Here is a 26,279-nt window from a genome sequence, read left to right as displayed (position 1 = left end):
ACGTTGTGAGAAGTGTACAGTATTGACCTACTAACACAGATCCCTTTCCAGTGGCGGCGGCGGCGGCGGCAACAGCATTAGCAGCCCCGGCAAAAGACACACTCTCGTCTCCTGCCTGGCTTAGCTGCTCACTCCCGCCTGACACGGGATCGCTTTGGGGCTGCCAAGAGAAGGCAGCGCGCTCGGTTAGAAGGGGTCTTCAGGGGGCCTTCCCCTCAGGCTGAACACTTTTCATCGTCGGCTCCACTCCCAGTAATCCGCTTCAGCGGGAAGCAAGCAGATGCCAAAGGGATCTTCTGAGACGGCAAAGGAGATTGGCAAGGTATAGAACTAGACATTGCAATGCGTTACTGTGGGGTTGTTTCCCACTGGACACTTTTGTTATCACTCTCCGTGTTAATCAGCCTTTCTTACCTTGCTATCTATAGACATGTGGTTCTGGGAAGAAGAAAAAACAAACCGCCCCTGCCTGTCTGTCGTCTAATCTCTCTATTATCCTAGTAACTTTTCCCCGCACCCTTTGGTACGTCAACACTGGGACTCGCCACCTTAAGGTGGCTGCTTTGGTTGCAGCGCCCCTTTGAACAGCTCGTCGACTCGGAGCAGTGGCTGCCGCCGCTTGTTCACTGGTTACATTGTTGTTGCATAATATGTCTCCTTGTTTGAGGGGAATTGATGTTTTGGAGAAGAGGGGGGAGGGGGGGAGGGGAGCCTAACATTGAGCCAGAGCTGGGAGAAGGACGCTTATGGCCTGAGGAGGAGTGTTGGAGGAGATGAATAAGAGAAAGTTGGCATTCTGTATTGTCATTTGGGGATAAAGGGGGGTTGTGGCTTTTTTTTTAGTATTCGAAAAAAATGCCTGCTTTCAGATTTGTATATATGTAGTTATAAGAGGGTTTTTTTAATATATATATATATATATATAGATATATATGTATATATATATATCGACACGCACACGTTTCCCCGTCTGAGTGTCTAAACAGCCCGAAGGGGGTTGATGGGACTTGTTCTTTCAGAGATTGCATAATCTGTCCACTGTGAATTACGGGTAAACGTTTGATATTCTGTGAGCGTGCCGCGCTTTGTTAATTGTGGTGCAGCATTCGAGATTTCAGTATTGCGCTACCTTTGTTACTACTTTATGGCTCAGAGAATGTGCTTTTGAAAAAGCCGAATGACTGATGGGTTACACTTTTTAAAAGCACAGTCTTTAAGAACGGTAAAACCAACACTCATAATAATCGCCTTGTTCCCCTAGCTTGGTATTTGGTTTGTATGTGTTCATACTATCCAAATTCAGTAAGATTCCTCTTTCTCCCGATCGGTGACTGGTTTTCAGCACTGCGTTTCCTGAGCGTTCCTGGAAATGTTGCATTATGTAACCGCAGAATTTGCTGGCAGTCGAGCTAGGAAGCTAATTGTGCGTTTTTATAAATCTCGCCACAGAGAAACTAGAGCAATCTCAGTCTTTAAAATGTCAGACTAACAGATTTCCAAAGTCGTTCTTGTCCTTCTTCCCCGCCCTCCCCCCGGCTCCCCGCCTCCTCAAGAAAAGTGGATCGCTGTGTAAGTAGGGAGGCAGCACGGCTTTTTGAATGTGTGCCATGTCCCTTAAAATGAAAATTGCGCACGTCTATATTTAGTCCTATCACATTTGAGCAATTGTGGCTTCATGGGCTATTTCTGGTCTTTTCTCTAGAGCTGTGCAAATAGGCGTTCAAGGACATTTGCTTGCGTTTTGAACTCCACGCCCTCGGAGACGTTTTGATAAGGCTGGTATTTTTAGGAAGGCATTTCGCCCAGACATCAAGTGGTTTAGTAGGTGTTGGCTTTCTTGTATGATTTTCTCTCCCTCCTCCCCTCCTGCTCTTGCAAAAAAAGAAAAAGAAAAAGACCTTTAGGAGATTATTACGCATTTCGGGAAAAGCGAGATCGTGTCTGATCTCATCGCCAGTGTAAACTGCAATGAACAACGGCGAAGTCAGCCTGACAGCAAGGGTGTGTTTTTATTCCAGCGTTGTGATCTCTGAAGACTGATCTAGGTCAGTATTACATGTCGAATGACCGTAGTTCTCATGGAAGATCATAACCTACGTCGTAGTATATTCTCTCCCCTTCCAAATGTTTGCCTTACTTTTGTAGCAGTTTGGCCCTGCTGAGGGGTGGTGGCCCCGATCCGGAGTCACTTCCAAATCCAGTTAGAACGCTCCCGAGGAACAGGGCAGAGAATCGGATCCAACATGTTTTGTTTTCTATCGGTGAACTCTTTTATGGGTGCAGGTGTGAATTCCAATCCAAACTCCTTCCGAGGTGTGTCACACAGGCTATTCCCCGGATTTAAGGTGCACACCGTGACCCCCTTTTGGAATCGATCTGGTGGCTGGTGCATAAACCGGGCGGGGGGGATGGGGGCGGGAGCGGTCCGTCGGCGGTGTCCGATCGAGGAAAATTCCGCTTCGATTCTCAAGCGCTTCTTTTTTCTCCCCGGGGCGTCCGTGGGGGTGAGGAGGGGTGCCGCGGCGGGACCCGAAGGGAGGGCTCGCCGGAGCCTTCGAGGCGTTGGTTGTTGTGACGGGGAAGGGAGCGCGCGCTGGCTGCCTGGCTGGCAGAGAGGGCTGGAGGGCGCTGCCGCCGCCGCCGCGCTTCGCATTCCTTTGTTCTGGAAGGGGGAGCGAGACGAGGCAGCGCTCCAGTGGGGCGGGTGGGGGAGAGCGGGAGGCAGGCTGGCCCGAGCAGGGCAGGCCAGAGGAGTAAATAAGGCAGGAGAACAGTTGTTTTGTGTCCTGACAGGGAGCGAGAGCAGAACACGCCGGCCGGAGGGAGGGATGCGTCTCCAGTCACGTAGTGTGTGTACTCGCTGCTTGACGCGGGGCGAGAGGAGGGAGGGCGGATGGGCAGAGCGCTCCTCTCCCTCTTTCCCCCCGCCCCTCTCTCTCTCTCTCTCTGCCCCTTCTGGCTTAGGGATGGAACTGTGTGAAGCCAGTCAGGCTTCGCTTTGGCAGCCTGCACGGCTTTGCCCGGCCAAGACTTCTCTCAGACTTTAGTGGCCTCGGCTTGCGTGTCTTTACTTTTCATGAGCCCAAGCCTAGACTGGATTTCTTTTGTTTCAGAAAATGTAAACTGTGTGGTAGAAAGCCCCAAATACTCTGGACTCTGTCTGAAGGAGGCCTGTTTGCCAGCTTCCTCCCATGGTGTAGTTGCTTCTTCTTAACAAAATTTCAAGCCCCTCCAATTTTCCCACTGTTCCCTTCCAGGGCTAAAGCTTTTCTTCAGATATGTGAGATTTGTTAGTAAGCTGGTAGAATGCCATGGATTGGGGGGGGGGGTGAGAGAGAATTTCTGTAGCATTAAAAATGTGCCACTGGACTCAAACTTTGTTCTGTTGATATGACAAAGTTATTGGTGTGAGGGAGTGAAGTGACAGGAGACTTGAGGGGTACACATTGACAAATCCTGTGGCATACTGGGGATAGTATTTTCACCATGCACACACAAAGAGAGAATTAACTACCACAACCTCTGGTATTATTAGTTCAAAAATATTCAGTGCTTGTATATACAAGTTTGGGGATCCCCCACCCTCCTTCCAACAGTAGCTATAAAATAATTGGTATTCCACTGGTGTTAATGTTGCCATGAAAACGGGTCTTAGCAGACTAACAGAAGAGCCCAGGCATTTTTTAAAAAGATGTCCCATGGAGCTTAGTGGGACTTGCTCCCAGTTAAATGGACACAGAATTGAAGATTAAGCATGACCCCAAGTTGTTAGCCATGGTAGTAATAGCTACAGGCAGAGCACAAATGTTTGCATGGTTTTAAAATGAGCACATTCCACTGGTGGTAAGAGACAGTTATAACTTATTGCTCCCACTTGAAATGCCAAAGTAGTTATTATTCCCCTATGGAAACAGAATATAATCACTCAGTGGCAGCGTACATAGCTAATGATAAAAATCCCAGCAAGGGTATACTTATGACATTTCTATTTGATATCCTTTTATATTTTTCCTGTGGTATATTAAAATTATTTGAATACTTCTGGTTATTTTTTTCTTCCACTATCTGACCTTTGCTGTTTTTATTAGAATTTCTGATACTTTCAGTTTTAGTGAGTTCCCTAATTTATTCAAAATATGGTTGCACTTAACATTTTAAAGAATGTCAAGAAATCTTTGCCACAGGCTTCCCTGGATTGCCCACTGAACTGAGCAGGCAGCTTTGCTGTTGATTTTATTGTCCTAATGCCAGGCCAGCGGCAGCCCAGTTTTAAAGAAAAACACTAAATGCCCCCTGTTATGTATCAAATGTTGTATTGCAGGGAGAATTTAGACAAATATCCCTGGAAGCATGGCTCTGTGCCTTTAAACTGAGATGAAAATTGTTCTGTGCTAGGCCAGTGGCTACTGGAACAAATGCAAATATATTACTATTTAAAGACATTTAAGTTAGGCCTTTAGGGCTCATCCCCCCCCCCCCTTTTGGAATCATGAGGAAAACTGAAGCTCTTGTAGTCAAGTGAATAAGGATGCATTCCTTTGTTATGGTTTAAATTATACACATAAAACGTTTTACACATACTTTCTTTCAAACACCTGTACCACTCTTCTGAGATTTGCTAAGGTTTGTGCCTAATTGAAAAACAATTCATAATGCTCGACAGGCTCTTAGAAAAGCAACAAAGTGTCAAAACAGCATTACTTGAATGGCGCTTTCCAGGCAAAGATTGATCTTTCATTCTGCAACCAAAATTTGGCAGGAGTCAAGAATAAGGAAGGAAGGAAGCATATTAGTATTCCCTACTCAACCTCACATATAGTTGGGATGGACCTGTGACTTTAGCTAATCCATGCAGATGTTTCTTCACTGGTGTAAGATGACAAGCTCTTGGTCTTACTATTATATTCCTGTCTTGCCTTTCTTGTGCTTTTGTCCATCGCTTGCATGTCTGCCTGTTCAAATTCTGTCAGATATTTTCACCCATTGGACTCAGAAGGCTTCTTCATGTCTGCTTCCTTATCCATGTAGTACAGTGTATATCCTTTCCAGAGTTATGGTCTCTGCTCTCTACAACTTTAAATCGTTAATTTTAGTCTCATACTGCCATTTTTCACATTGTCCAGTATTTACAGCCTGTAAATACGCATGATGACAGAGTTTGAGAATACACTTTAAAACTCACTTTAGTTCTGGTTTGTTGTACCATAAATAGAAACAAATTATTGGCACATGTCTTGTTTATTTTGTCCCTAATGTTGATTGTAAGATGGCAGACCTTGCAAGACTATATCTTATGCTCAGTTATTGTGACCAGGTTTTTAAAAATATTAATCAGTTGAACTGGGAACACTATTTCCCTTGTTCAAAAGCTAGTCGAATCCAACTCTAGGGGGTGGTGCTCATCTCCGTTTCTAAGCTGAAGAGCCAGTGCTGTCCAAAGATTTCTCCGTGGTCATGTGACAGGCATGACTAAACGCCGAGGTGCATGGAATGCTGTTACCTTCCCACCGAAGCGGTATCTATTTATCTACTTGCAATTTCTTGCTTTTGAACTGCTAGGTTGGCAGGATTTGGGGGCAGAGATGGGAACTCACTCCATCATGTGGCACTCGGGTCTTGAACTGCTGAACTACAGACCTTCCAGTCTGCAGCTTAGTGTCTTAACCTCTGAGCCACCACGGCTCACTGTAAGATAACACAGAGCCATATACATTAATTTTCTTTTTTCCTGACTTCCACAATAAACACAAATTAAGGATTTTTCACGTGTACTTCTTGGAAGGTCTCGCACGCATCAGTTTTGCCAGATAAAAGCTCATTAGCAAGAGATAATGGACAGCAAGTTTCCCTTAAGTGGTACCCCACAGAAAGCTTCACATATGACAGTGCTGCTGAACATTATTTCTGTCACTCTAGGTGACCTTTCTTTGGAAAATGCCACATGGGCAGCAGACTCTCATCACATGCAATTGCAGGAAAGTACATCAATCATTTAGGACATATATAGTGTTATCTGTCTTGTTTGGGGGGGGGTTGCTGCTTGAACACAACATCTCTTTGATACATCATAATGGGTTATGGTTACTCCAGTATACGTAGTAAGCTGAATATCTGAATATATTTCCTGATATGCTATGATTGTACATTGTTTATATACTTGCATATAAACAGTGGATTATATAATCACTGGAATCAACTACATTGTAGTTTTAGTAGGCTGTCCTGCAACTGAACTGTAACAGAGTAACACACCATAATGAGATAGCACAACCTAGTTAAACTTGAATTTTCTGAATATTGAATATACAATATTTAATGTAGCCAGGGCTGAATTAATCACCCAAGTGATCCAAGCAGCTGTTGGAATGTCACATTGGCAGAGGGCACCAACTGAGAGGCATGGCTTTTGCCTGTTGTTGCATCCCTGACTGGGTTCAAGCTAGGCTGTAGAGGCTGTCTGCAGTCCACCTTGGTGAGGCATAGTAGGAGATTTGCACTCCTTCCCCATTTGTGCCACTGAGCTCCAACAGGACCCAGAGACCCTTTGCACATCCTTGGACATGATGGGGGTACATGATAGGACAATTTATGCTGCTGACAGCTGGCTCCAAGATTAATTTATTTGGAGCTGGGCAGCTGCAACATAAGCGGGGGAGGGGGGAGTCACCTCCTGTGTCATGTAGTGACTGCTTGGAGCAGCAAAAAAGAGTTGAGCTTTCCCTGATTGTAGCTGGATCTGCATAACTGTATTGCATCCATGTGAGACCCTAGTGCCACGTCATGTGACAGAGTGAGCTCCCGTCTCTGGCTCCAGCTCCTGCCAACCTAGCAGTTCGAAAGCAAAAAAACTGCAAGTAGATAAATAGGTACCTCTTCGGTGGGAAGGTAACAGCATTCTGTGCACCTTGGCATTTAGTCATACCAGCCACATGACCACAGAGAAGTCTTCGGACAGTGCTGGCTCTTCAGCTTGGAAACAGAGATGAGCACTGTTCCCTAGAGTCAGATTTGACTGGCTTTTGAGCAACGGAAACCTTTACCTTTTTATAGTTAGCTGTTCAAACTGGAGTTCTATTTTAATTTACCTTTATTGGACTGTAATAAACAGGACTATAACTGGTACAGTCTTTCTCTGAGTGGTTACTTGAGGCCTTCTGGCTATACTTGTTATTTTATCCTTAGAGATACCTTCCTAGTGGAAAATATTCCCAAGGAATTTTGCAGGATCAGGTCTTTACCTCTGGAAACAGTTCTGTGTTATGGGCTGGTTTTTGCTCCTGATCTGAGTTCTTCTATCTATGTGTCTCCGCAGCTGAATATTGACTATTTATTCCCAATTAGTGTTCTGTTTGAGAACTTGATCTTCAGGTGTCCCAATTTGTTCCACAGCCTTGCATCTTGTTATACCTTGGGCATTACTTTTTTTGCACTCACCCCATGTTCTGATATTACAAAGACCCTCAGTTTTCTATGTTGCTATGTGTGCATTTTTGTGATTTTGGTTCCATGGCTTAAATGTAATCAGGAATCATTATTTGTAATTTCTGTAGAATGTTCACTATGAAAAGTTTTTTGAAAAGTTTGCTTCATATAATTTCCACAAGCACCGTTTGTGTGTGTATGTGTGTGAAACTGAGGCTGAACATTAATTATTTGCCCAAGCCCAGAGTTTGAACATTATTGTTGAGGGACAAACAAATAGAACCCCCGTTCCTATGTTTAAGGCCACTGGCCTGCTGTTGCCTTCAAATATCACCATACTTTCAGATCCTGATTATATTAATATCCTCAGCAAAGGTCCTTTGGGTCATTAATGGCTGCGGTCACATGGAGCATTAGCCACACTACAGAGACGGAAGATAGGCGGATTTTCCGGGCGCGATCAAACTGTAACATCTGGGAAGCGTAGAGCTCCTGTTGCTAACCCGAGGCTTCCTGTCGAAGAGGCACCATAAAAAACTAGTACCTCCGAGGTACTAGTTTCCGGAAAACACGGGGCAAGGGCGGGCGTCTGATCACGTTTCCGGTGGTAGCTCGTGGCATCCGGCACCTGCCCATGTCCCGTCGCAAAAAAGTTTTTTTTCCCCAAGTCTCCACGGGATGTGCACAAGCACCCAACGGTGCATGCGCACACGGCAGTTAAAAAAACCCACAACCCCTGCCGTGCCGCTTCTTTGCCGCGCCACAGGATTGACGTATGATCGGCACCTCCCCCCAAACCACAGGATGTCGGCAGGACATTTGATCTGATGGGCGTGCGGTAGTTCGCTCCGGGGCAAACACGGGGCCAATGTGTGGTTTCCTAACAATTATTCTTTCCTTTCAGTTTTTAATTACCATCTATTTTTGGCCTTCCTTATTCTCCAGGGATTTGTTAACTAGTCTTCATATTCTCAGCTTCCTGGATTTGCAGGTTCAGATTTCTGTTGGAATTGATTTTTTTTTAAGGAAATGACCTGAGAGACGGCAAAAAGCAATGTGAGCTTACTCAGGCTTCTTAATGGTTTGTCTCCTCCTGTGAAGAAAAAGACTGTTAGCAATGTGTGTACAGTCTATCAATCACTACTGTGCATTAGCTTGAAACAAAACACACACATTTAGCCTATTTTAAGGTGGGCTTAATTTATGAAAGGCTGTGCAACCTTCATTTATGAAATGACATTCTTTTTCCAGATGGCTGACTTGTTAAATTATCATTATGATCTGCAGTTATTATAACATCACTGTGATGCAATCACCTGAACAATACATTGCTTTGTTATATGGTTACTGCATATTGTTAAGCAACAGATCTGACTCATCAGCTTAACATATTTTTCTAGATGACCTTGCCATGGTTGTTTCAGTCTACTCTAGTATGAGAGGAAAATACTGCAAGTCCTTGGGCAAAACGTTAATTGATTTTAAACAAATAATGATTTCAGTTTAAACCAGACATCAGTCGGGAAACATTTCCAGTGAAATATTTATAGCTTTAATCAACAGGATGGCAGGTTTGGCTGTCAAAAGCAAGAAACTGAACAAATAAAGGGCAAAGTGTTTTCAAAAAAACATTGCCTTGACTCTCTTTACTTTTGCTTTTTTGAAAAATTGCCATAATTTCTTAGCATAACCGCACAATCTGATCTCTCTTAGTTTTTCCAAATTGCTTTTGTATTGCTCCTTGTCCAAGTAAGCACTACATTAATGGTCTTCGTGGATGTTATGTAAGAGACCTTTGTTTTTTTACACCCTTCAGTGCTGGGAATGGATTACATTTCAAAATGCAATAATAATGAACCACTTGCATAAAGAGGGAGTGACTGAAATCACATTTGAACTCTAAATACAGTTTTTGTAGCTTTTGTAAAATGATAATGCACTTTTGGAGGTTTTAAAATATTTCTGATAGCTCATAATAATTAAAATTTAAATTATCTATTTCTTAAGTAACAGTTTTCAGTCAATAATGTACAACTGCATGGGGCTGAGCCTACGGGGAGGGCGGGATAGAAATATAAATAATAAATAAATAAATAAATAAATTTTTGGGAGCAGCTGACTTTGGGAGGGGCTGACTTGACTTGGTTGCTAACAGGCCTGGTATAGAAATCTAATTAAAAAATAAATAAATGTTCTTGTAACAGGGTCTTAAGGAGTAGAAACGAGTAACTGAAGCTTCATGGCATGGAAGTAAATAATATTACTTGGTAAATCACATCCCATCAAGCCTCTATTAAAGGGACAGGACATCCCCCCTCCCCCCCAAGCAGTTGGCAGCCCCATTTGAGAGTGGTGCTGCGGATTTGTCTTTGTCTGTGTTATAGAATTGATTGTTCTGATTCTACAAGTTTGGGTAGGACTTTGAGTTTTCTTCTGGAAAACCTGAAACTAGCCCCCACAAACAAGACTGGTATGTGTACATTTTTGTATGATTATTGAAAGTGGGTGGGATCCATATCCACATGCTCATGTAGTTTTCGGGGGGGGGGGAATACTATGCCTTTAGTGTGCAACTGGCTAGGAATGCAATTGGCAAGGTCAATTTCACATACTTTGAGTTCTAAGGCACAGGACTCCAATCTTAAACTGGTCTCCCACACTTAAACATTTTGGGCAGAAGATAAGTGTAACAGGATACCTTTTAAAATGAACATACTGTTTAAAAATATTTTCTAGCATACACACAGTTTACTTCAATCACACAGTGAAGATCCTTGTGTTGCAGTGGCAGCTGCTTCTGAAAGCAATTTTTAAAAATCTGCTCAGCCAGTCAGAAACCCTGCTTGGCAAAAGCTATACCTGGCCCCACCCACTTTCTAAAAAAACTTGCTGGGCACCAGGAAAGGTTTCTGTGGGCAACACATTATGGACCTCTGTTCTAAGGCATTTCTGTTCATGGACCCCTGTTCTAAGGCATTTCTGCTCATGCATCAGGAGCAGGTTTTGGGAGGGAGAGAGAGGATGCAGAGAGCTTCACAAGGAAGAGAAAGATGTGAGAAAGATCTGTTCCATGAATGGAGCTCTGCTTACAGTTCCTAGAATCCAGTTCTCATTTGAGACTAGTTCTGCAGGTAGAGAAAAATACTTCAAACAAGATGTTCTGTTCTCAGGTATTTACCTATTACATTTGTACAGTTATTTAAGGATGCCCTAGCAGTGCTAAGGGGTACGTTGATATCATTGCTTTCATTAAATAGGGTGTACATAGTCTTAATGTAAGTAACTGTTCTATCAGTTCTTTTCTATGTAATTCTTCTAAATAAACGTTCACTTAATTTTCTGACATATTTAGTGTGTTTTTGTTACATACCTTCCAAATCTATTACTCTTGTGGAAATGGAAATGTAATCAGTTCATCTGATTGCTTCAATCTTCATCATGAGGATTTCACCAGGAACCAGATTTGCTGGCTGACTCATTTCCTTTTCAGGGATTATTATTATTATCATCATCATCATCACTATTACTATTATCATCATCATCCACCCTTCTGCAAAGGGCTCAAGGGCGATATACATCATAGTAAACATAGTAAACAAAACAGTGAATAAAATTAGTAATCATTAAGCAAGAAAACAATATACATTGCAACATACAGCACACAGTCAATGGCATACCAACCACTTTGCTCCCCCATGGGGTGGATCTCCTATAGGGAGGCTGATAAGGCAGATAGAAGCTGTGGTCAGGAACTGTTGCTGTCCTCAATTGTAGGCCTGGTAGAACATCTCCATTTTGCGTGCCCTGAGGAACTGAGCAAGGTCCTGCAGGGCACGGATGTTGTTACGTTGGCCAGTGAAATATCCAGGAAGGAATAGATTTGGCTGGTGAATTCCACTCTGGTGAATGAGCATTGGATCATTTAAGTGGTCTGCTGAATGCTGCATCATTTGAAATCATGAAAACCTCTAATATTGCAAGTCTTCGTAATCTAAGATAAGATACTATGTTTTAATGTAATTATCTGTTTTTATGTGAGCCGCCCTGAGCCAGTTTCGGCCGGGAGGGCGGGGTAAAAATCTGAAAAATAAGTAAATAAATAAATAGTAAAATTCTGTTTGAGCATAGAGCACAGGTGAATCTCTTGCCTACTTAAACCAAAATTATGATGCATAGTGGTTTTGTCATTTAGCAACAGTATAAATATGTTAAAGGAAGAATGTAAATAGTGTCACTGACCTCAATGTAGTTATCTGAGTGTACACTAATTACCAGTGGATACAGTATACCAGATGATTCTTGTACACAGGCATCATGGAAATCGGCATGGACTATGAGATCAGAGGTTGATATACTGCCTTAGCCTGGGCTTTGAGCTAATGGAAATGCATTTAGATTAATCCAGCATGAGCCTATTGTTTTACATAGAAATGGAACTTTACTTAAGGCTCAACTTCAGAATTCTGTTATCCTTTAGATTTCTCTTCAGAAAGTTAATAAAAAGGCTTTATTAACTGAAGATGCTTGAGGCATTTAATAAAAATCTATCTATTGCAAAATAATAATAAACATGGGAAAGTAAAATCAGGAAAAATCCACATAACTTTAGTGTGCGTGTAGGAGATTTTCACATTGATTGTCTCCATGAATATATCAATATAAAAGATGAAGGAATTGCCTTCTAGGACCTGATACTTACGTTATATTCCTAACCCCTGTTTTTGAATGGCATATAATACCGACTAAACCCTATGCCAATGTAACATCAAGATACACTGGTACATTTTCAAGTTACATTGTTATATCTGGAGATATGCAGGTACCACAGTACACTGGGAAACAAGAGAGGCTTAGTCAGCGTCCCAATCATCTCCAGGCTGCCCCCAGCAATGGTATAATGTTACACCAGCAATAATCCTTGTATAACTGGAAAAATCCCCACAGAAGCCACAAGGAGAGAAAATATAACTGCTTTCTTCCAGTCATTCTTATGGCACAGCTTGGGATACTAAGTCTGCAGCCAATTACAGCTTTCAAAAGCACTGTATAACCCCCCAACTAGGATATCTGTATGTCTGATGACAGGGCATGCAGCATCTTCCTGGTTGTGTGATGGGCACATGTAGAACACCTATGGGGGATGAGCTTTTAAAATGGGAGCCCTAGAGAGAACACTTTGCACAAAAATGGAGCACTTTGAACAAATGTCAAAGGGAAAGAAAAAACATGTTGTGCCCAGGTGTGTATTGTTTGCTTTGTGGTCTACCATACAGGGAGGGGTCTTCTGTTTTTTTGTTCCCTTATTTGTAGTGTTCTGCATATGAATGGTGGTAGGCTGACATCGGGGTGTGCCCCCAGTTACATGTGCCAGTTGGCTCCTTCCATCTGTGGCTGTCATGGGGTGTCATGCCACTCTGTGTTTGGTAGGTTACCTTGTAGGTGCTGTGGATTTCACTGCAGTTGCTATGCTATCTGCACCTTAGAGTTAGATCTCTTTTCCTCTCTGCTGAGTGAGCACTGGATACCATCTAGCACTGCTGATACCAGTACTCATTGGGCTTGCTGGCTTGCTTGTCCAGTGAAATTAGTCTTTACCGATGACAATGAGTTTTCTAACTAATCAACTGCTATTTTTTGCACATATTTAAATACTACCTAAAACATAATTTAAACATGTAGTTTGTATAATTTATCTTTGGGAAGTATAGTTGTACTTCAGTTAGTTAATTTGTAACTATTAATACAGTGTTAAATATACAACTCATAATGGTGAAATTACACTATGAGCTGAATCTTAGAGGTGGGTAATATGGTAATCCTGCGGTATTACATGCAACAGTTTGTTTATTGTATATTACCTATTATTATGCATTTGCTGTTATATAATTGGTACAGTGTTTGCATGATGAATATGATTTCTTCATATTAAAAAGACCATTATTCTGATTTACTTTGGTCTACAAGTTAATTATGGATTGGTTGTGTAATCTTTGAACATTTCAGACTGTTTTTGACTTGTGAGAAGGTTGTGGCCCCAGCAGTATGAGACTGTTTAATAACATCAGAGACTGAATCCTGATTTATATGTTCCTTCAATAAGATTTGTGAAGTAACATCAAATATTATTTTTGCCATTGTGATCATAGGATGTCGAAATTTAGGTAACTTTCAATTTTTGTCTATTCCACCAAACACCTTATAAAGGAATATGGCTGAAGTAAAATAGAGTTTGTTTTACTAGCTACTTGTGTCTCAGCTGCAGCTTCTGTCTCCAGCTTCATGGGACACCGTATTAGGCAAAAGGAATCTTTCTCTTAGTTGGATGTCTTTACTCATGGTCCAGCCTCATGTTCAGAGCCTTACAGTCAACTTAAAAATCTGCAAAGTAATAATGTAAATATTTCTTTTGCAGGGTTGTTATGATAGTAAAATAGAGGAAAGGAGAATACAATGTTAATGAAATCTTACATTACATTTTTCTAGGTTGAAGTCAGGGGCTTAGAATTGTTTACATTGTTTTATGTAATTATTCACCATTACACACATACATTGTAGGCACCACAGCCGATGCCAGGAAAGGTATTAGTGAGTGCCACATTTGGGAACCCTGATCTATAACATTACATAGTAAGTCTATGGTTGTCATTATGGTTATTTTCATTCTAGTATAAGTTTTGTAGAGCTATCTGATCCTGTTTCCAGTGGTAAAAATATAGTAGGAAAGGAAAAAAAGATGCCACAATTTGAAGCAGGTGAGATTAAACTTCAACTCTATTATTACAAATAGCATTGTGTTAGAACAGAGCTCCGTTGCTACTTTGATATTGAATTGGGAGGAGAAGGTAGGTTGAAGTAGAGTAGGTTGAAGACTATAACCAAATCCTGAGGATGTGGCTTTCAACCTCTCTTTCAGTCATAGGACCAGTTCTGCACACTTTACCCCAGATATCTGAAGCAGCCTCAGTTAATTTTCTCAAAAAACCTACTCTATTGTCCCTGCCACACGGGGGGGGGGAACACGGGCAAAGTGCAGCTTTTGAAAGCTGCACCAAAATAGACATGCGGTGGTGGGATCATACAGATCCCGTGAGCCACCGCGCAGTTGCTCCCCGGCACGATCAGATGCCGGGGAGACCGGGGAGAAAGCGACGAGACAGAGACAGAGGCTGCCGAACTGTGCATGTGTGAGCATGCACAATTCGGCCAGGGGTCTTGGATGTGCCGGCAGAAGGACGCGCCGGTGATCCCACAGCCGCGCTTGATGCGGCCGTGCTGGTAAGTCCACCTCTGTAGGTGGTTTATTTTAGATGCGGCTTTTCGGCCTGAAGGGCCGGATCGGGGACGGGTGCACAACGTTTCCCAGATGTTGCGGTGGGATCGTGCCCATTTGCTGCGCCCCCGATCCGTCCCTCTCCCGGCCCAAAACCTTTCGTGTGACCGGAGCCTGAGACTCCCAAGAGCATTCACCTGCAGTACTGTGGAGCCTCTTCACACCCAGCCACAGCAAGTACCATTGGCACCTCTTGTCTCTCACTGGGCACAGTCAGGTCCCTGCCCATGATCCTTCTAGTCGCAAATAGATAGCTGTTATCTTAAAATTATGATTTAAGAATTCATACATGTGGGTAGGCTTGCAATATTAAGATTACAAGGCTGTGTATTGACTGTTATATTGTTGAAATGACAGTGTTGCAAACAACTTTAATGGCATTTCTAAAAGCTCCAGATCTGTCAAGAGTGACTAATGTAAGGCAGTATTAAATGTTGGTTTTAGACTACTTTATGGGGGAGTTATAAAATAATTGCAAAATTAATCATAAGGGGAAATTTTAGAATTTTAAACATAGTAATAAAAGTCATTACAGTCCATTAGTGTATGTGTAAATACTCTTGTTTTCCAATGAATTTATAGATTGCAGCCAAGGTAAAATAGCTTGTTTTTGTTAAAGGCATTTTGCCATTATTATCAAATGGAATTTAATTTGATTACAGGCTGTCTTGGCAGGAAAGGCATCATGGTATAGCCCAATCTTGTCAGATCTTGGAAGTTAAGTAGAGTTGGTACTTGGAGGGGAGACTGTCAAGGAAGAATCTGCAGGGGAAAGCAATGGCAGACCACCTCTGCTTTTCACTTACCATGAAAGCCCCTTGCTGGGGTCATCATAAGTCTGCTGTGCCTTGATGGCACTTTATACACACATAAAGGCTGTCTTGGGCTGATCCATATACACATATTAACAAGTGAGGGCTTTATCTCCATCATTTGGGAAACTATTGGCTCAGTCTGAACAAAGGATCTCAAGATAGACATTGATAAGGCATCGATAAGATATTGAAAATATTGCAGATGTTTGTCTGAATTTACACAGACAAATAAGACTGCTCCGAAAGGTCTACCTAATGTGAGAAACGAAACCACATCATGTAGCTATTGTAAATAATGTTTGCTATCAGAAAATTAATCTAATCCTGGTCTCAACAATATTTTTACAAAGACAGAGGATGTTGTACTATATGATTGTTTCCTTAATTCACATCACTTAAAAAGAATATAGGGTAGCAAAAGTCAGTTTCTCTCTTTGAACCAAACATGGTCTATATTTTAAACTCATCCCCATCTGAAATGGTCTGGAATATGGGTTTCTGTATCTTCATAAAGTAATACTTATGAAACTGACTTTATTTTCAGGCTGTATCCATTTTATTCTTACCTATCTTGAACTGCAATGGGATGCTATGCCGGGGGGAAATCCAGAAGCTACAGAAGTGATTCCATTTTGCATAGTTATAGGATAAATAATCAAATGTCTCATTCAGTGCTGGTATGACTCAGATAATATCTGCAGTGAATGGTTTATGCTATAGTCCTGCACAGAGTAGGGTGGGAATATATATCCCCCCCCCCAAAGCTGTCTCCCACTTCATCAAGGGTGCACTCACTGAGTGCACTGTACCTCAGAAGTATTACCATGTTTCACTCATCCATCCACTATCATTCAACACTGCAGTTCTGCTTCTTTTGAAAACAGCTGTGTGCCAGGGTCCTGGGGAAGATGAGGCCTGTTGTGTGCCCTATAATAGGGTATGGTCCTCTTGAGATCAGTGCACTTGGTTCAGCTGTGGCACACCAACAATGATTTTCTACCATCCATCCCTAGTTGAGGATGAGGTTACTTTAGGTTTCTTATGAGAGGCTCCTACACAGACTGCTGCGTTTGCATGGGTGAGGCTTAAAGCCTTAGCCCGTCTTTCTTCTTCTTCTTCTTCTTCTTCTTCTTCTTCTTCTTCTTCTTCTTCTTCTTCTTCTTCTTCTTCTTCTTCTTCTTCTTCTTCTTCTTCTTCTTCTTCTTCCAAAGGAGGGGGGATTAATAGTCCTACCCTAGATCTTTATTTCCATTTTAATTTGGACAGTTTGGGGGTATGGAAAACCTGAGCTGTGTTATAACAACCTTTGTCATTTGGAAATGTAATCTGTAAGTGCTATTAGAGGCATGTTGTTTCACTAATTACTGAACTGTCTTGTTTGTTACATAAAGTGAACCAGTGTTAGTTAATCCATTTTATTTCTTTTCCCTAAGTATTCATTACAGGTTAGATGATTTATGTTTCATAATGCATTGCTTCAGATGGTTAAAATGAGAACGAAGACATCAGTTGAATGGGGACTTTTAAAATTACTTCGTTACAAAACATAAACATAGTGGGTTAGATCTCAACAATAAATTTCACTAACAGAATTGGGTAATCATCACCAATTCTCCTTTCTGCTGCAGATTTCCAATTCACCCTCCTGCTCTTCTAGGGGTCACCTAGGAGCAACATCTCAGGCTGATCAGTGGGCTGCAGTGGGAGGAGGGAGGCAGGGAAGTACTGGTCCAGTAATGGGAGTGTCTTTAATTTATGGATCATTGGGAGCCAATCCATCATATAATCTATGTTTTGTTTTATTAAATGTATTGTTTTATTAAATAGACTGCCCAGCTTGGATCTGTGATTCCCAGCATTCACTAAGGTTAGCTATAAACTCATAAGGCAGCTAACAACAATGTGTTTCTGAGTTCAGTTCAAGATGTTGGTTATGTTTAACCCTCCCAAGACAAAAAAATAAAAATAAAACTGACTACACTACTTTGCCATAGGGGGCAAAGTGGCCCCATACCACAGCAAAAATAATGGAAATTTGATAGCTCTCTCCGTCATGGCATTAGGTACTAAGAAAAAAAATCAGACCTCAAGAGTAACTTCATTCAGCAATGCAGGACAAAAATACCCCTCCTTGAAAACATCAAAACCCCACAGAAACTTATGTAAGCCGCTCTGAGACTCCAAGTGAAGGGCAGGGTATAAATCCAATCTCTTCTCTCTTCTCTTCTTCTATATGGGGTCAAATTGGCCCCACCATTTTTTAAGGCATAAGAAACTGTTCTTCCATTGTTCTTCAAAGGAGTTTTGAATTTCAAACCTAGGCAAAACCTCAGTGAAGTATACTACAGGTGTGCCAAGGTAGAAATGCAAGTGGTATACAAGGACCTCATACTCCCTTATATTGTCATTGTAACCTCCCACCTCCCCAATATGTAAAGTTGAGAAGGTCACTCAGGGGGTTAGAAAATCTGAATGGAAACAAACAGCTTAGTGAACAGGTGACCAGGGATCATCTAGAGTTCCAAGCTGACTGAATGGTTCCTTCAAGTCTGGAAAATGTATATAGGTTCACTGGATACCTGCAGACATGCCTGGGCTTGTCTTGCAGGAGGATAGAATGACCCAATTTCCAAAATGCAATACAGTTCAGTTTGAGCTTTGATAGAGTACAACAAAATCATATCAGTGAACAGATAGCTAGGGGTCATATAAAGTTCCAGGCTGAATGGGTCCTTCAAGTCTGGAAAATGTGAGGTTCAAAGAATGTCTGCAAATATGTCCAGGCTTGTCTTACAGGAGGATGGAATGACCCCATTTCCAAAATTGCAGTACAGTACAATTTGAGCTTTTTCACGTGGCTATAAACATGGGAAGCTTTGACAGAGCACAGGGCTCTTCCTACTATATAACACAACAATTCAGGTTGCAGACACTGGTTTCCTTGGGGAGATTTCAATCCCTAATTCCAAAAGTGGTGTAAAATCCCAAAACCAACAAATATATATAGATATAAGTTATGGAGAGAAATTTTAGTTTTCACTGTTTTCTCCACCTTCCTATAAAACTGAGATAATAAGTGTTGGGAACAGTGCTAAAATCATTTTTCAGTATTGGTAGGGGTCATTAGAACTCCAATTATGATTATGCATAGCACTTTCATTTTCAAGCTGAGTCTATTGGGGTCCAGAATGGCCCATTGACCCGTTTGATAAACTTCAAACTTAAAAAAAGAAAGGCGGGGGGGAGGGAAGAGAGGGACTTCAGGGCACTGCAGTTCATTGGGGAGGAAGCGTAACAAGTGTTTGGTGTCCGTAGAAAGCTTTTTCTTTCTTTTTTTAAATGATTTCTGGGGTGTGAAATATCCCCAGTGTCATGGCCTGAGCCCCACATATCTGAGAAATCATCACTTTCCATATGTTCCATATGTTCACTATAGTTGGTGACTTATGGTTCTTCATGGCCTCCTCACTGTGAGATTGGCTCCCTGGAGAGGGGAGGGGAAACCCCTTGGTGGAGAACTTAAGGTGGCACTGCAATGCTTGTTCACTGGGATTTTGCTGGGGTATGAATGGCAGGCATCTTTGGGGGGTTAAAAACATCTCATTTGGTTTTAATTTGTAATGTTTTAAGTATTACTTGTAAGTGACCTTGAGCTAAAAGAAAAGGTAGGGTATAAATGTTTTAAAAAACAATTAATAAGCTGCTATCCTTTAACCACAGACTTTTATAGAGATGTATGAAATGAGGAGAAGTTTGTGCAAGTTTAGGAAGGGGTCAAGTGTATGAGGGGGTGGTTTTACTGTTTCCACTTTCTGGCTACAGCCCCCTGTGCCATTCCTTGCTATCCCACATCATTCCCCAAGGAATGGGGAGAGCATAGGAGGAAGCACTGGAAAAGGGCAGGCAGCAAAATTCCCTTCTGCAAACTCACTTGTTCAGGTTTCTTAGGGCCCAACCACAAGACTTTAAACCACTTCAAGGCATTTGTTGAGGCACTGACAAATCATTTTGAAACGGTTACTTCGAGTTACTGTCTAAACTTTCATTGTAACATTCTTGCAAACCCAGCAGCAGGATGTTAGGTTTTCAATTATGCTGCTGCAAAAGTTGACATGAGTCTTTCTAGAAGCATCCTTACTGCTGCAAGAAGTCCTACATTTTGCCATACCGCCCACCCATGTAAATTGTTACTACATCTGTCCTTAGGAAAGTATTTTCTAACTAAGTAGCTGTAAATTTCTGTGGAAATTGTTTTAGATCATTAAAGCATAGTTCTTTTTTAAAAACTCGACCTGGATGATGATGAAGATGATGATCATGATCTAGCTGAAATGTATACCTGAGAGTGCTCTGGACAACCCACTTGTTGGTCCAAAGACTGCTGTGAGGGAAACTTCTGGCATTTGTGAGCGAGAGTATATAAATCAGGTTTCCTATTCTCATCAAACGTAAATAGTTCTATACACACCTTTCCTAATTTGTGACTTTCCAAACTGTCACTTATCACTTCTGTGTTATGAATACAGTGGTTGAAGTGAGGTAAGGAAACAGCTTTTATTCACGAAGCATAAAACAAAGAACATTTATTTAGGAAATCTGACAGACGACATCTTTCTGTCTTGCATACAAACAGTTAAAAAAATTAACATTGCTATCCGAAAAAGTGCCATCCTAAGAAGACTTCAGTGGACTTAAAAGAGTGTTACCTCTACTTAGGATGGCAGAGTATTTAGGTCAGTGCAGAGTATTTAGGTCAGTGAATCTCAGACTTCAGCAACCTTTGTAAGGACAGAAGATGAGACAAACAAGCTGTAATGATTCCTTGGTTTTTTTGTGTGTGTCTCTTTAAAAGTTTGGTTGCATGGCTGTGATAGATAGAGTGGTTGAGAGAGGCAAGTGTGGTATGATTGGTGGTTGACAGAGAGGGGGAGGGGTTTTGGAAGTGAATCTGGTTGGATGAGTATGTGAGTCAGAAGTTTCAGTTACAAGTTGACAGTTGATGTTCAGTTAGTGAGTTCTGTGTTGAAGCAGTTAGAAGTGGACAGCTGCGGTTGTTCAGTGAGAAAGCTGAATGTATAGGAAAAGGAAAGTAAAGTTTAAGTGAAGTAAAGTTAAAGGAAAATCTGAGTGTCATAACAGACTGGAGAGAAACAGTGAACATATATGGCATTGAGATAAACAAGTGTTACAAAGTTACATGAAAAGATCCCTGTCAGTGAGGGAAAAGATTGAGTGTGATACCAAAGAAATTGTACATCATTTACACATTACTAGTTACATTGTATCACCCTCTTATTTAGTATTTATTTCAATAAATCCTCTTTTATTTAAGTTTATACCAGCTCTGAATGAAATACTTCTCAGGACCACATAGTTCCTCGTAAGCCTTGAACTCGGTCTACCAAACTAAAAAGAGCAACAGTAGAAGCATAAAGGTTTGGAAATCCTTAAAATTTCCTGGTGACAGCAGAATCTACCCAGTTAAACAAAATATGGAGAACTTTTAAAGTGAAACTAGTCCTCCCCAATAAGGAGGACGTCACACAAGCCTTCACAGTTCTCTAGGAATGATGGGAATGACTACCTGCAGTCACCTGGCTTCCAAGGTCACCCCAGAGCACTAGCCAGAACACTCGGTGACTAGTTGCTGGGAACCAATAGCTCAGTTTTGTGAAATCTGATTGATGGAATGGCACCAAGGAGGACAGTCCTAACGAATCATAGCAGGCAATAGTGGTCTTCAGTTCAAGTATTATTTTATTTGTTTATCAAGTTTTTATGCCATCCTTCCAGGGAACCTGCTCAAGGCAACTTATAGAATAAAATGCAATAAAAATTAAACATCGAGAAGTAATATCTGGATTAAAACCCCACATTAAGTACCCAGCCACAGCTAAAAACACAGACCACTAAGAAGCTTAAAATAGCAGTTTTCAGACTAAAAGCTTGCTTGGTGGAGCCAGTTTGGTGTTGTGGTTAAGTGCGCAGACTCTAATCTGGGAGAACCGGGTTTGATTCCCCACTCCTCCACTTGCACTTGACTGGATGACCTTGGGCAAGCCGTAGTTCTGATAAGAGCTGCTCTTGAAAAAGAGCAGTTTCTGTCAAGAGCTCTCTCAGCCCCACCTACCTCACAGGGTGTCTGTTGTGGGGAGGGGAAGGGAAAGGAGTTTGTAAGCCGCTCTGAGACACCTTTGGGTAGTGAAGGGTGGGGTATAAATCCAATCTCTTCTCTTCTTCTTCTAATTAAAAACCTGGGTGAAACTGAAACATTTTGGCCTGGCACCTAATAGGAACCAGGTGAGCTTCAAGGGGAAGGGCATTCCACAGCATGGTGCCACTACTGAAAAAGCCTGTCCCTGGTTTCCACCTGCCTCACATCTCTTGGTGGCACCAAGAGCAGGGCTTTTGAGGCAAATAACTGGTAGGCTGGACAATATGGAAGGATGTGGTCCTTCTAGTACTCTATCCCCAAGCCATGTATGGCTTTATGTACCCTTGGATTCCTTGGATCCTGAGTCCCCTGAGATCCATGGACCTCAGTTTAAGAAATATGTGCAGCATGATCCTTAGTGCATCACTACCAGCATGAGTACTGACTGATAACAGCATATTGGATGTGGGTGGACAGTTAGCAACAAGATACTTACAAAACACTGATCCAGTTTTCCTCTCCCTTCACCACCACCTCACAGTGTCTACTGGCAGAAGCATTGGGCTTCCTCTCATTCACTTCTCAGAGTTGGTAATTGATTCATCTGCTGCCACTGCCACTTGATATATTATATTCTAATCAGAGTCACACCATTCGAAGCAATGTTTTTTCTAATTTTGTTTCCCTATTGAGCGGAGTAGTTCACATCCTGAGCAGAATATAACCACTGTAATCTTAAAATGGATAATGGACAGATTGCTGCTAAGCAGGGCTTCTGTGTTAATGAGCAGCCACTCACGCTCACAGTTTAGAGGTAACACTAATTCCACGTTCATTGAATTCAGTAGAATGTAAATACTCTCCATAGCGGCATCCAGGTTAGGATGAATAGAAACCAATACTTCCTCTACATAATGTTTGGCAAGGTTCCTGACAGAAAGGTCATAAACTAGCAAAAGCTTATGGTCTTTTCTTAGAGTTCTGTAAGAACATATTTGTTCGATATTTTGTATATGGTAACAGAAATCCTTCTGTAAATTTCTTGATAGTGATTACACTTGGTATGGGTTTGGATGCTTATACATGTCTGAAATAACCTCAACATTAAGTTATTTGCGAACTTGTAATGTCTGGATTTAGTAAAATACTGCATCTAACAAAATGGTAATTCAGAGGGAGAGCAAATGGGTTAGATTCATATTAGATTTTTGTTTATAGCAGCATCAATTTACAGCAATTGTTCAATGCTAAACGTCCGTATTCTGGAGTAAAGTACAATTGAGTTAAACCACCCTAGTAGGATTGCATCATTAAGTAAACTGAAAGTGTCAGTGCATTTAAGTAGAGCTTAGTATTGTCATGTAAAGGTACAAAAGCATTATTTGTAAATTATATATAATTTATCCTTGGTATTGTGTTAATTATTTCCCCAACAATAGGTATTAAATTACCATGTCTCTTTGTTAATATATGCCCAACAAGGTGAAGTTGCTTAGTGATTTATGTCTTGGATGTCCTTTTTTTATTGCAAAGTAATTGATTAATCTGTGCGTTTGTGTGTGTGTGTATTTAAAAAATTAAGGAGTAGAATATCAACTGAATAATTATTATTCTTTTGTGTTCCACAGGTTGGTTAGATGACTGCCAATTGAATCTACTCAGAAGAAAATATGACTGAGATAGCTTGATGCTTCAGACTATGAAACAAGCGGAAGAATGCTTATGGATTTAAAATTATTGTATTTACCCAGTTGTTATGGTTCAAGGAATCCTAGGATATTAATTTGTTCAGTTATTATTTGCACAGCTACAAAAAATTGCTTCTGATGCAGCTAAGAAAAATGCAGTCCATTAAAACAGAACAAGCACCTGCTGATACAAGTAGCAATGTGGACAATATTATGGTACTTAATTCCACATTAACCGATGTATCTGATGACTTAGGAAGTGGTGAAGACATGTTACTAAATGAAGGAAGTGTTGTAAAAAACAAATCTTCCACATGCCGGAGAAAACGGGAATTCATTCCTGATGAAAAGAAAGATGCTATGTATTGGGAAAAAAGGCGGAAGAATAATGAAGCTGCCAAAAGGTCTCGTGAAAAGCGTCGGCTGAACGACCTTGTGTTAGAGAACAAATTAATTGCACTGGGAGAAGAAAATGCCACTTTGAAAGCTGAGTTACTTTCACTGAAGCTAAAGTTTGGTTTAATTAGCTCTTCAGCATATGCCCAAGAAGTTCAAAAGCTCAGTAATTCAACTGCTGTGTATTTTCAGGAGTATCAGAATTCCAAATCAAGCATTAACTCTTTCATTGATGAACATGAGCCAACTATGGTGGGCAGTAGTTGCATATCTGTCATTAAGCACTCACCACAAAGCTCTTTATCTGATGTCTCTGAAGTTTCATCAGTAGATCAGGCTCAGACAAGCCCTATACAAACTAATTGCAGAAATCCTGAAACTAAGTTTCAAATCATAAAACAGGAGCCTATGGAATTGGAAAACTATACAAGAGATCCACGGGATGAAAGAAGCTCCTATGCATCATCCATGTATCAAAACTATATGGGAAGCAACTTTAGCGGTTATTCCCATTCTCCTCCTCTCTTGCAAGTTAACAGATCCTCCAGTAACTCTCCAAGAACTTCAGAGGCAGATGATGGTGTTGTAGGAAAGTCATCAGATGGAGAAGATGAGCAGCAGGTTCCTAAAGGCCCAATCCACTCCCCTGTTGAACTTAAAAATACTCATGCCACAGTTAAGGTTCCAGAGGTGAGCTCTTCTGCACTGCCTCACAAGCTTCGAATTAAGGCCAAGGCCATGCAAATCAAAGTGGAATCATTAGACAATGAATTTGATGCCACCCAGAAACTTTCATCACCAATTGACATGTCATCTAAAAGACATTTTGAGCTCGAAAAGCACAATGTACAAAATATGGTACATACTTCCCACACTCCTTTCTCTGTTCAAGTGACTAACATTCAGGACTGGTCTCTGAAGCCAGAACACTGGCATCATCAACGAGAACTCACTGACAAAATTCAGACTGCCTGTAAATCTGGAGTGGGTGATATTAAAGACAATTCCTACAAGGTGTCTGAGACAGAGAACTTGTATTTGAAGCAGGGCATAGCAAATTTGTCTGCAGAGGTTGCTTCGCTTAAAAGACTTATAACTACACAACACATTTCTGCTTCAGATTCTGGCTAAATTACTACTGAATAAATGCTCATTGTATTAAAGGATGTCATTTGCAGTAGACTGATATGTTTTGTATTATGCTGAATTTTCACTGGACTTGTGATGTCATTTCACTGTAATGTTCACATAATGTCTGATGGATAGTGTCTTTTTGTGCACAAATGACTATGAAGATTAGATTGTCATGATCACTATGCCTTGTGTATAGTCAGGTAGCCTGTGCAAAGGCTGTATATAGTGAACATTATTTTTCTGTTGTTCTGTTACTATAAATTGTGAAAGTTATCAGTTCCAATTAAAAAATTGGTGACAAACACATAACTAGTTTGCTGTCAGTCAGTTTCTATTAGCCTGTAGATAGAGTAAGCACAATTCAAAGAACTGTTTCCATTTTCTTAGGCACAGATTACTTATTGGGACAGTAGGATCCCTTTCCCCCCAAAATTGAATCTTTTGCATTGGCCTGGCGAACTACTTTTGCATTTCTAAGTGTTATAAGTGAAACACTGGAAGTACTTACAGTACAAGGGAATGAAGAAGTGCCTGAAAGATTTTTTGAATTGTGACTATTTTGTTTTAGAACAGTTTATTAAATTAGTGTGGTCACAAAGTAGTTAATTATAAAAAGAACTCACGTGAAGCAAAGTCTGATGCACAGATGAGGGAAAATCTGAAATCATATTCATAAGGAGAATGAAAACAGCCAATGACAATCTTATCAGATCTGTATAATGAGAACTCATTATACAAAAGGGAATGATGTGGTCATCACCAGTCTGTCAGTCTGACTGCTCTAACTCCCAGTGCTTTCCTTGAGGATTAGAGAAAGTTACATAGAATGAGATGGTATCAGACTCAGACTTGCCACTTTCACAACAGTCGCTGGGTCTCAATTTGTCTTGGAGTGAATATATTTTAGAACATGCAAACATGCTCAGCATCCTTTATAGATTTTCATCATGTAGAGTCCACCTTTCTCACGTGTGTGTGTGTGTGTGTGTGTGTGTGTGTGTGTGTGTGTGAGAGAGAGAGAGAGAGAGAGAGAGAGAGAGAGAGAGAGAGAGAGGTGGACTATAAAACTGCATAAATCATCCAATAAACAGTGCAGTAGGATTAGGATTACAGAACTGGAAAACAATCCAAACAATTTTTAAAAATCTGCCTAAACATACCATAATGCAGAAGTGGGTTACAAAGATAGAAGACAATACAGTAAAAGCAAGGTGATTAAATACAATAAACATAGCAATTGATTACAGTCTTATTCCCTCATTAAAACCATGATGAAACAAGTAACTGTAACTTGCATTTATTCTTTCTCATACGGAATGTAAAAAACTTAATAACATTAT

At 41.0% G+C, this 26,279-nt stretch overlaps 1 protein-coding gene across 2 annotated transcripts; it reads left to right on the top strand.

The window, feature by feature from the left end:
• On the top strand, positions 1-25,893 carry NFIL3 (nuclear factor, interleukin 3 regulated). Of its 2 annotated transcripts, none has more exons than XM_015421527.1 (2): positions 1-322; positions 23,350-25,893. In XM_015421527.1, the coding sequence occupies exon 2, from the start codon at positions 23,548-23,550 to the stop codon at positions 24,934-24,936; it is 1,389 nt and encodes a 462-aa protein (XP_015277013.1). In that variant the 5' UTR covers positions 1-322; positions 23,350-23,547; the 3' UTR covers positions 24,937-25,893. The 2 variants fall into 2 exon arrangements, with proteins under 2 accessions (XP_015277013.1, XP_015277014.1); XM_015421528.1 differs by lacking the exon at positions 1-322 and adding an exon at positions 1,664-2,045.
• The last annotated feature ends 386 nt before the right edge of the window (positions 25,894-26,279 follow it).

This window comes from Gekko japonicus, unplaced genomic scaffold (genome assembly GCF_001447785.1).
Source record: "Gekko japonicus isolate JY-2015 unplaced genomic scaffold, Gekko_japonicus_V1.1 scaffold1189, whole genome shotgun sequence".
Lineage (NCBI taxonomy): Eukaryota > Metazoa > Chordata > Lepidosauria > Squamata > Gekkonidae > Gekko > Gekko japonicus.
Note: the sequence above shows the minus strand (reverse complement) of the source record. Positions and strands in the feature narration are given on the sequence as shown.